This window comes from Ischnura elegans, chromosome 5 (genome assembly GCF_921293095.1).
Source record: "Ischnura elegans chromosome 5, ioIscEleg1.1, whole genome shotgun sequence".
Lineage (NCBI taxonomy): Eukaryota > Metazoa > Arthropoda > Insecta > Odonata > Coenagrionidae > Ischnura > Ischnura elegans.
This window is the reverse complement of record NC_060250.1, coordinates 74307399-74319988: the sequence shown is the minus strand read 5'-3', so window position 1 is coordinate 74319988 and position 12590 is coordinate 74307399. Positions and strand designations below refer to the sequence as shown.

Genomic DNA, 12590 nt, shown 5'->3' with positions numbered 1-12590 from the left:
AAGGGGAGTGTACAAAGTCTTCACCAGGAATTGAGCCTTGTACTTGCCCATCCATTGCCAAGCACTCCACTCAGTAGGCCATTTCCTAAAACACAACAAAGTGAAAAATTCCACAGGTCACTACTTTCAAGCCGTATTTCCATGATGATCATCTTCACCTGGTTAGTCAAACCATCCCACCATAAATACAATTATTTGTAGAAATAGCAACTAGCACCAACCAAGACAAGCCACAAGAGATTGGTAACCATAGCCAGTAACTACTGTTAAAATTGAAGTAAAAAAATCCAGTTAAGTCATTATGACAGCTCAAATAATCGCTAAATTTTGCTTCCTACAATTTGTAAAAAATACTCGATTTCGGTACTATAGCTCATTCCAGTCACATTCCTATAAAAACATATGCTATTAATAAAGGGGGGATTAACTCAAGTGTGACAAGCACAGTCACCTTGTGGCCAAAATTAATATTATCTCTACTAGGACTTGATTGGAGGGGCAGCTCTGCCTGATTCATAACACACAGTTCATGCATTCACAGAACACTGTTTTCTTCTAGATGAAGAGAATACTAGCAAATTCTTTCTGGCTGTAAACTCACCAGTACATGCTATGGCATGCAGGTATTTTTGCAATCTTTGGAATTCTGCTCAGGTCATCAATAATTCTTTAACCAATGCAGAGCTTGGATGTATTAGAAACATGGCATAAATCAATAAGACCTCACATATAACAAATTACCACAATCAATTTGGTTTACCTATCACAAAACACAGCCATAATATGGCCTTCACTTTCTAAAACCCAAAAAGTACAAAGATTTCTTAGGTACTTGGCGTACTTGAAGTCAAAATTAGTGAGAGTACATTCAAGGGCTGCCACTTCCAGTTAGAGTCCATGAGAATGACATATACTCCTGAGAATTATTCCCTGATGGACATTGGGAGATGAAATAAGAAAAAAATAACCCAGTAGAAAAAGTTAAATTCAGATACATACTTACTTGTTATTTTGTTGCAATATTTGTTGTCTCTGTAACTTAAATGGAAGAAAACTATATTTCATGGTTCAATCTCTTTCGTTTTTAAGGTTTTCTTCTCCAATGCTCTCATCACCTCCTTCTAATAAATTAAGAAAGTTACCAACAATGGAATTTCATTGACAAATGTACTTTCCATGAAATTGACTAAACCACAGAACCACAAGCATAACTAATTTCAGAGAATTTCGATGCGAATGTAGATAATTAATGGAAAGACAGTAGCCACTGACAACAAACATTAGGTGACACTATTCTAATTAAAAATTCCAGCAAATTTCAAATGAACAACATGTTTTAATACCTTTAAACAAAGTAATACTAAAAACGGTTTCTGAGGCAATGACAGACACAAATGCAGTAATATTAAAAAAATTAAACTCTATTCCTTCAAAGCAAGATTTGAGATCTTAGGTCAAAACAGTAAATTGTCACATCAATATATTACTATAATATGTAGTAACTTAAATTATTTTGAAATATTTTGCACAGACATCTACTCAACTTTTGCCTCAATACAAATTATCATTTTGAAACACAGTGACCCTTACATATGTGATTAACCTCATATGAAGAGTGAAACATAATACGAGTGAACATGTACAAAAAATGTACATACATCTGATGACAATGAATGAACTGGATTTCATGAAATGATAACCGTTGTTTTAAAGTATATAGGACTCTTATTTTGCTATTACAGTTACTTGAAATTAGTGACATTAACCTGACTGCTTTTGAAATAAAACATAAATAGGAACAAAGCTATTGGACTAGAGTGTAAACAATACAGTTACTCTTTGGAAACCACGCTTCTCAAAGAGAAATCAATTAATCCAGATAAGTTCCATTTTTCCGAAGTTGACGAAGGAAATCCTAGACAGACGGGTATAAGTCACTGGCACATGATCACAGAATACACTTTAAGCCATCATCTTCAACAATGCAATTACATCTACCGTAAGGCACTGAATACATAACTGCAATTATAAAGAACAAGCAACATTTTTATTTTATCAAAATATTTTCTCCCTTAAATTCTCTAGAATGTAATTTCTCTAGAGGACAAATACCTCCCAAGGGTTTCCATAACAAGTACACAACACAAGGAAGTAATAAGGCGTAACCATCCTGATATTATTGGGCATATTGATTTGACATGGGCATGTTGAACACTGGCCTGAATGGACTAAGTAGGTGACTAAATGACAAGTTATTAAATCAGGAGAAAATTAAAAGAACCATGACAAATGATTAGAACATAATGCCATTTGTATGAGAAAAACTACAAAAATTTCCAAGCATAGTTATGGACTAAATTTAATTTCGAAAATGCTCATTCATGAACTTTTAAAAACCAAAGTAAACATGGGTACTTATGTCACATTAAGACAGGACATGCTAAAAAAGAGTGACTGGCAAATTCAGTGTGATAATTAGGAAAGAAAAATTGTATCCAATATTAAAATAGTCTATTCATAATGAATAGCAAGATCTTCAGTTAGATAGGGGAACCATGTATATTCACCCAAGAAATGAATAAGAAAAAAATCTTCAGACAAAAACCTTATGAATACCACAAAGAAAATAAAGTTTGGTATTCAAATCAGTCAAAACAATAGCAACTGCATTGACGTTCCTTTGTAAGGATGACTTCCCTACCTGCTCTAACTATTCTTCCTGCACCATAAGGGGCCTGCAGATTGAAAAATGTTCCATCACTATTTTTAAAGTCAGTAGGTTTTTACATGAAAAAATGTCAAGCTTTAACAGACCATACAAGAATTTACTTGGTAGAAGAGTACATGTAGCTTTAAAACTGAAAGTAACTTCATGATCACTAACTTATTAGCTGACTATGAAATTTGAACTCCAATTAATATATTCCTGTGTCATAATAAAATTTAATCCTATAAATAATTTATTTTTGAGACAAAGTATTTGTTAAAAAGCAATTTGCAAAATTTTCAGGACATTATAGGCAGAAAATGAAACGAAGCATGACTCAACTGCTGATTCTACCTACAATTGCCCTCCTTTGGTAAACAAGCTTCTTCCAAATAAATATTAGATAGCAAAACATTGCATTACAATACACCCAAACACTTGCAAGTAAAACATCATCGAATGAAAAAACAAAAAAAGCACAAAAATTGAGCAAATACTTAAATATAAGTTTCTCAGCACTAATTAATCACTCTCTGATAAGATAAATTGTAATGATACACAGTTTTGGCACCCCAAAAGTCACAGTCAGTCAGATATTTCCCAATGTTATTATTGTATCTCATCAAGAAATTACTCTATCCAAATTTTCCTACATTTTAGTACCATTTTTCACAATATTTTCATAAAGGCCTGTTGATGAACGTAAAAAGGGGGTTTTACTCTATGCATCCTAGCATATCCTCCATTTTTATTTCTTTTAATGCTCAAATAAATTATGGCAAAGAAGGAGATAACGTAGATTAAAAAATGAAACAGATTTGAAAAAAGGGACATGACAAATAGGTACGCAAAAATAATAAAAAAATATTACTTAAAGTATTAAGTTAAGAAAATTCTTAAGCACTACACTTCTTTTCACTCATTATAAGCTCCACATAGACGAAACTATTCCATAAAATTAAGTCAGCAAAGAGTGGTGATTTGAATGATCTTTTACAAGGAATCATGTTTGGATAAAAGAATACATATAAAGGAGGCACCTCACCAATCAGTGACTTTTTTGAACATTATGAAAAATACTCTTTTCAAGAAAATATTCAAGAAAGATATGGAACTCAATTGTGTGCCAATTTAAAGCTCATAAAGCGGCAAAACATATATGTATGTATTGGAAAAATAGTGTTTCAAAATATTTTCCACAGCTAGGGTTTCATAAAAATAGCTTTCAATGGCACTTACACATTAAGAGAGCATAAAGATATAAGCAGCATGAGTGCAAATGAGCTCTAGTGGAGTTAATACTATGCCAAACTCCACATTATTTGGTTCAAGATTGAAGTATACAAAACGTTAACTGATAACTTAAAATAATCATGGTTTAAATATGGAGGTGAACTCATTAATACTCTTCTCACAAGAATGAAGCTCAATCCAAGTACTCTTATTTCCAAATATGATAATACTATTGACGCCAAAGAAATCAATGAGAAAATTACAAATATAAAATCAATAAATTAAAAACTTGATTTCAAAAAATTGCACCTAAATTTTCGAAAATATTTTATAATTCATGATTATGAAAAAAAATTGACAGAAAGAACTGTAATCATGATCTTCTAATACAACTACATAAGATCATAAGGGACCTAATTTCTCAAGGAAAACCATTAAAACATAAGTTTGTACTCAGAAAAGCCTTTCTAAACTGATCACAACCTCTTCCTTATCAGAAAAAAAAACGTTTTCTTGAACATCATTCAACAACAACTTTCTATTTGCAATGCTACATCAAAAGATACTAGGACATATACTACAAGGAATTCAAGGAAAAAAGGCCAGCTATCAATTGCCCAAGCCATTCTTAAGTAAAACTTGTTAAGTACTCAAGAAAGTACAAATATAACTTACATAATATAACAAGAATAAATAATCAAGATCTTGATTTACTAAATATTTAGATATAGATACACAAAACTAATACTGCTTACAAAAATACTTCTGGAGACTTAAGTGGGCAATCAAAATCAACATCCAATTACTAATTTACAACATTTCTGTTCAAACATAGACATCCTGGTAACTCAAAAAGTAAAATCAGGTACAAAAATCATAACCATTTTGAAAATTGAATGAGGAAATAACCTGGGGAAATGGGACTTTGTTTAATTCACAGTTGAAAAGGTTGAGATTCCAGCAGCTTCCATCATTTGGTGAAATTGAGAGTCAGGCCTAATCATCAATGCCTCAGGCTTATCAAATTCTACCACCTGAGGAAGGAGAAAAATGACTAGATTGAGTCATGTTCAGGTAAGTTACCACATAGAAAGTAAACATTTTGTGAGAAAGCATTAACATTTAATATAATTTCTTTGTTTTCATAGAGTATAAATGGTGATGTTATGGTCTAAAATAACTCAGGAACCTATGGTCCTCAACGGTTTTTTAAATTGTAAATTCATATGTATTTCATTCATTCATATTGATTTGGAACAGTATGCACCGACATTCATTGCTGAAAAAATACTGACTTTAGGTAATACTGTTGACTGTTAAGTAGTCAAACAATACATATGGCAATACAAAAGGCACATGTATAAAATGGTACTTAGCAAATTACAGTTTGGAATTCATATATTTATGGAAATATAATTTCATAGATATATAGAAATTACAGTTTTGGAGGATTGTATGTAACAGAGATATATGACAAGATAATGAGGGATTCAGATTCTAGTTCCCCTCAACCTGATTCCCTCATGCCAACATACATATATCTCTGTTACGTACAATATCCTACCAAAAAATGGGTACATGCACACATCATAGATCATAAGTAAGTTGTGTTATTAATTTGTACCAAACTGTACTACAGAGCCATTGATTTCTGAGTTCTTAAACACATATGTCCATCCAACATCACAGTTTAAAATAAATATCTTTTACAAAAGGTTGTTTGAAAACTGAAACCATCATGATTTGATTAACTTAGAAAATATGGCTCCACTGAACTTATAGTTAAGAATTAACAGAAAAGATAAAATTTTGAGGAGGAAGTAATAGCAGATAGGGAGCAAGAAGTAGGGATGAGCAATTGCAGTTAACATGCACATTAAAATACAAAAAATTAGAATTTCTGCAAAGAGAAACAATAAAAATTACCTTGCCAGCATCTAAAACCATAACTCGATCATAAGAAGTTATTGTGTGGATTCGATGAGCAATGGTAATTACTGTACAAGATGAGAACTCCTCACGGACAGTGTTCTGAATCAAGGAATCAGTCTCTAAGTCCACTGATGCTGTGGCTTCGTCGAGCAATAAAATCTGGCACAAAAAATGTAATAAACTTGAATGAATACAAAGTAATATATTACATTATTTCTGCATGAAAATGTCTCATGCAGAAATAATTCATAATAAGAATAAATACGAAGACAAAGGTAGAACATTCAATGTAATATGGTTCAACAAACATTCTCGAGCTATCTATACCTATCCTCCATTGAATCACGACACGTTGGAGCGGAAAAACTTCACAAAAATGAAAAAAGTGGGTATTTGAAAATCATACCTAGTAAATTTGATTTCAGAAATCAATATAAAATTTACAATACTTTTAAAATTACAATAATCAAGAAGTTAAAAATTAAAGGTAGCACTTGAAGTAAATTGATTGAAAATAAAATTTTTAATTTGGGACCATATTTTCATAATTAGAAAAAAATGCCTGCTATACAGTCAATTGAATCAAGTTTTTTTCTCATCTTCCTTAAGTCAGAGTAGCAGGAGAAATATTTTAAGAAAGTTCTCTGGATCAAAATTTAACAAAATTCACCCCTCACTAATTATATATGTATGTACATAGTTGGCTTCTTTTAAAAATGTTAGACTGATATATGGTGAATAATCCATCACAAGATATTTGCCACTGAGACATCTCATACCATAAAGGACTACCATTGATTCAGGGCTCAGTAAACTCCAATATCCATGATTCTGGGCAACTTCTACGAGTCAACTATATACTATGTAAATACCATGGGTCCCATAACAAATTCCACCATCAATTCTAGCATCAATCGTCACTAGCTGATGACAACCTCGTTTCAACAATAGATTTGACACCTTTGATATTAACAGAGAACATAATATTAGAGCCACACTATATTTCCAGGTCCGATAGAAGCGATAAATTAAGAGAGATGTTTTGCCAGATGGATAGATATGGGAATTTATTTTTCCCCTGAACCATGAAGGACTTTAATAAATGCTAGTCCCAACTTCGTTAGAGCACTCTATTTTTTTTATCTTTAAATGGCTGGTGTCCTGACACCCCCTACCACATGCCTTTTAGGCGGCTTGCGGGGTATTATGTAGATGTAGATGAACACAACTGACCTGAAGGATACCATAGGATTACAACTATACTACGTTGGACTTTTAATTACCATGAGGTCACAAAATGTTTTAGCATTTTCAAAATGGAAAAATTGCAACTACAAAATTGCCATCTCTACATTCAGGGTTCCCACTCTACCTGAATAATGAAATTCACGGCTTTTTCCAGGTTTTCACGGTTATTTTTCAGGTTTTCACGTTTTTTTTCATGTTTTAATTCCTCGCCGAGAGATTGTTTTTTGCGCACGTTGCTATTACTGCACAGTAACCGAATTTCCCCCACCCCAATCTTTCTTATTTAACGGAAAATATTTTATTTAAATTGTTTATAGAATATAATAAATTGATTCTTTCTTATTTAACGGAAAATATTTTATGAAAATTGTTTATAGAACATAATAAATAGAAAAACAATTTCATACACCGTGTTAGCACGCATCTAAGACGAACACGATTCTAAGACTACCCTCCTCTTTTGGAACTCCACTAGGTGAAAATTTTTCCTTCCTAATAACGATACGATTATAAAATGAATGAGGAAAAACGATCAATGCTTTATTTTTTTGATAGGTTGCCTATGTCCCAGGAAACGCAGGATTTTGGCGAGTAATTAAGATATTCATTATAGGTTTCAAACAATATTTTACATAATAACAGGAATAGTAGTACTTTATCAAGACACATAGGTCATATTGTTGACTCGACCCATATATCTTTCAAAATTCTGAAGGAAGACGCCACCTCACTAAAAAAATGTTTGCTCTCCACTCGGCATTTACACTGCTATTATGGATTTCAGTCTGATGTAAAAATTCTTATCCATCAAACACCATTTCCAGTACACGTATTCACGAGAACAATGTGCATGTTGTGCCTAAAACAACCGCATTCGCCGGCGCAGTGACTGGTTGTGAGATGGATCACGAAGGCCAAAAATAGTCTATTACTTGAATTGTTCCTGTCTAATGAATATATTTTTAATATAATTGAGGTAGTGTGTAAAGCGTGAACAATGTTGCGTTAATCGTCAGTGGCACACTCATCTGGATCTTCGCCTTCATATCTCTACTTGTTTTCTCCAGGTAGCTCACTCTACCCCCACCTCCACCGTCATGTGCTAGCGGACAACCCAAGGTGCTCTGCAATATTCACGCGCATCTAGCCCGGATTCTTTTCTTCATGTTCAATTATTTTCAGTCCAACTCTTAAAGTTCTCAATAGTTTCTTCGGAGGGGCCATGGTCCGAAGACGAATAAAATTAAACTAGTGAAAATGAAACCTGACTTTATTAAACCCACATGGAAAACACTCGGTGGTTCGAAGTCCAGCCACCCTGGAAAGTAGGGAACCACTCGTACGAGGTGAAGTTCGGAACTGATGCTATCTCGTACGGGGGAACGCAGAGCATACTGCGTGACCATATGACGAAGCGTGACCATATGACTGCACCATCAAATTTTTTGCCCTAAAGGTTAGCGATCTTCCTATCACAGGATTGAGGGTGTTGAATAAACGTTCAAATTTTTCGATACAAGGCCATCTAGATTTAGTTTCGAAAGTGGTCGCTGCAGCCAGTGGGAAGCCTAATTGGGTAGAAGGGGGACTAAGCAGTGACCGAGGGAGGGGAAACCAAGGCAGTCGAGGAAAGTAAACAAGCTGATGAGAAGTGGTGTCATATTTCAGGAGGGGGGAGAGAAAAGGCCTGTGCTGGGGAAAGATGTTTTTTTTTCTTCAGGGAACATTCGTTCCCACACTTTTCTGACCCATGAGACGATGCTCCCCACAATGAATAGAAGTGCGCTCGCTACGAACGAAGTTGAAAATTTCTGGGAAGGTATTATTATCAAGATTGAGAGATTTTTAAGGTTTTAGAACGAAATTCAAGGCTTTTTCCAGGTTTTTTCACGGTAGACAAAATTCACGGCTAATTCACGGTTTTAAGGTTTTCACGGTTGAGTGGGAACCCTGACATTATATGAAATACTAATACAGAGGTCCGTGAAAATGGTTTTATTTTTTGCTAAAATTCATTTTAAAACCATGTGATTTCGGTGTTATAGAAAATCTTGGCGGTGTTATTACAATGCTACAATTTTTCCACGTTTATAGGTGTTTATTTTATGGTACATGTTTCATGAATACTTATCAGCACTTATTATAATACTTATATATTTCAGCACTTTTTCATTCATAATATCATTATCATAAATCTGAACTAAAGATCCTTCTTAGTATTCTGCATAAGCAATGAAAATCAAGCTAGATTTCCTTCTTCCCTCACTGGAAAACTAATTTTAAATAAGAGTAAATTTTTACATAACATTTAGCACGCTTTCGATTGTACAAAATTTCTGATAAAACTAAATGAAAGAAATGGTTCAAGTTATATTGGTTCACGGTATATGAATGGTTCAAGTATGTAGTCTTGGTGAATACTATTGGCAAACAGCAAATCCCCACTACCTTATATGTGTATACTTCGAGAGACATTCCAGAATTTTTGGATTGTCAAGTTTCTCAAAACTAAATGAAGCCTTTAAAAATGCTTCAGTAGTAGCAACTCCAAGATCCTCCTTTGATTTCTTTGACTGAGTGACTGTGTGTTCAAATGGCCCGGCCACGTTAAATTTATTTCAGCACTTTTTCATTCATAATATCTAATTCTTCAGGTGATAAAGTGCCTCATTCTAACTATTTCAGGATTGATGCATGGGAATCGAAGAGAGAGGTAGTGATAAATTTAACGGCAAATTCTGGCAGAGAAATCGCTACAGTGCACGATACTACACGAGACTAAACAAGCCAATTGACCTTGGAATCGTAATGAGATAGAAAAAATGAAAATCGGCAGCGTTAAACAATGAAGGCTTAGGCTTACATAGATTATGACTCATTGCATATGATTTTTTCACTAATTAATCTAAAATCGCAAAAAAAAACAATTTCAATCGCAATAAAAACGGAATTTCGTTTTTATTTACCAATTTTGCGTTATTTCGCGATATCGTGTCTCACGAATTTCACAGACCTCTACTAATACAGCAAAACTAGGATAAAGGTATTGATGCTTTACATACTTTATTTCTCCTGAGTAGAGCTCTAGCCAAACAGATTAACTGCTTCTCTCCCACAGAAAAATTTTCACCATCAGATTCTACCACCATAAGTAGCTGCTTGTCCTCTTTCATAACCTGAAAAAATAAATATTAGCAAGTTTTCATTAATTCAGCTAATGATATTATTAGTAGGCAATTTGGTCAAAAAATAGAGAATGGATAGTTTTTAAATTTTCAAAATAAACATGTAATACTTAGCGGTTGGCATTTAGCTTTGTAGAGAGAGAATGAATAAACATGGATTTTTTTTATGATCAACACTGTATCTAAAACAATGGATTTCTAAATGCAAGCCATTGACCAGGTGTGAACACAGAAAAAATTTCTTAAAATCAAACATTCTTTCACTTCAAAATGCATACATCTTCAGAATTTTAGGCAAAAAGCAAATTATGCATACAACAAGATTAAGATTTAGAGTTTTTTAATTCATTAAATTAGAAAGACAAGTAAAGGGAGATTGAGACATATTTACAGAGTAAGAAACACTGAAATAATACAGAACTAATACCAATAAATAAGCTTAAAAAATCAAATTACCCAGATTATTCTCATTCATAAATATCTTTCGACATGTGACAATGGTTGACCCCTATTGCCAATAATTATTACGGATAAATGAATACAAAAAAAAGCAGAACATATTTTCAGCATGCCAACAAATGCAATAAGATTCTAATGCAGGTCAAAAATAAATACAAGTATTTACCTTATCCTTCAAATGTGACTTTTCTAATGCTTGCCATATTGATTCATCAGCATGCTCTGAGAAGGGATCAAGATTATACCTAGCAAAGTGAATAAGATACATGAGGATGAGAAAATAAATAGATACATACCTGATTACTACTAATAACATGAGAGTATGAAACATACATCAAACCTAATTGAACAGTAGTTTCCAAAAACTAGAGACAATACTCCAACTGGGATGTGGTTGTTTACGCAATCATATGCATGTTTTTCTAACACATACAGCAGTTAATGCCTTACCTCAATGTTCCATGGAAGAGTACAGGATCTTGGGGAATTATAGCAATCGTAGAGCGCAATTTATGAAGACACACTTTGGAAACATCAATACCATCAATTTTTATATTTCCTGCACTCAATTTGACCAACCTAAGCAAGGCACCCAGCAGGGAAGATTTTCCTATAAAAAGAGGAATTTAAGAATTTTTTGTAAATTTTCAAGCAATAAATTTTTCACGGATATTTCCAGAGGATAAAGTTCTCTTCAATATAATTTTACTCAACCCTGAGTCCAAATGCTTCTTAGTACCATATAGTTGCCAATGTAGCAACATGGCCAAGCAAGTCCTAATCTTGGACAATGAACACACACACCCCCCTTAACAAATAGAGACCTTTCTTATCCTTGTGAAGGAAAGAAACAACCCATTGGGAAGAAAAAAAACTAGCATGATAATTGTATTGTTACATTAATCAAAATTTTATCTCACCTGCACCTGTCCTTCCTACAACTCCCACCTTTTCTCCTCCAGCAATTTTGGCATTGATCCCGAAGAGAACAAGGGGCAAATTTGGACGATGCCGAAGCTGGACATTATTGAATTCAATGTCACCATTTTGAGGCCAGTCCATAGGAGGGACAATGACAACATCCTCAGGAGTACAACCTTTATCTTCAGGGTCCATGATAACATTTTCTTCTTCTTCCAACTCCTGCATGCAAAGATGAAAAATCATTCCACAGAAAATTGGTCACAAATTGCTACGAAGTTCTAAATATAAAAGACTGTCATTAAGGGAATATTTTATGTATGTATTAAGCAACCCACCATAACGTTTGCAAGGAAATCAATGTCATACGTTTAGTACAATAAATGGATGAATGTTTCCAATATTATTTACAGTGACCAAATGTAGGATTCGATCCATAAATTTCAAAATTTAGATACAGTAAAACCTCTACATGTTTAATATCCTCGTATTGTTGACTTCCTATTTTTGTAAATTCCTTCAGAATACAAGCTCTTTATTCGAAATGGATCGGAGATTCATTCAAAGTAGAGCTGTTATTCAATAACTTTTCCATAGCTTTTCTAACAGTTGAGTCAGCTAGCGCTTATCATAATTTATCAGAAACAGATAAAATCCAGTAATAACTTATGTAAGGAGTATCTAGGGACATCTAATTGGACATTTCTCATTAATCTAATTGGACATTCCCATGGAATGCATGCATACCTCAGCATACTCCAAAATTCTTTCCACAGATGTGAAGCGTGCTTGCATTTCAGACTTCAACTGCATCACATAAGGCACAAAAGTACTCACCTAAAAATTTTAAAGAACGTTATAAGAGAATTAAGAGAAAATAAATAATTACGTCAAAAAGATTTTTA

General features: G+C 33.5%; 1 protein-coding gene across 5 annotated transcripts in view; it reads right to left on the bottom strand.

Moving 5' to 3' along the window:
• The window catches only part of LOC124159054 (ATP-binding cassette sub-family C member 5-like), a 47592-nt gene continuing 35002 nt past the window's right edge, over positions 1-12590 (bottom strand). For 2 of the 5 annotated variants that reach the window (XM_046534555.1, XM_046534556.1), the window contains exons 23-29: positions 12433-12522; positions 11685-11907; positions 11215-11374; positions 10931-11009; positions 10183-10296; positions 5867-6031; positions 1317-4974 (exon numbers count right to left, since the gene is read on the bottom strand). In XM_046534555.1, coding sequence (XP_046390511.1) covers positions 4870-4974; positions 5867-6031; positions 10183-10296; positions 10931-11009; positions 11215-11374; positions 11685-11907; positions 12433-12522 — 936 coding nt within the window. In that variant the 3' untranslated portion in view covers positions 1317-4869. Of the gene's footprint in view, positions 86-116; positions 1122-1316; positions 4975-5866; positions 6032-10182; positions 10297-10930; positions 11010-11214; positions 11375-11684; positions 11908-12432; positions 12523-12590 lie in introns of those variants that run through there. The other 3 variants (XM_046534559.1, XM_046534558.1, XM_046534557.1) reach the window with 3 other exon arrangements.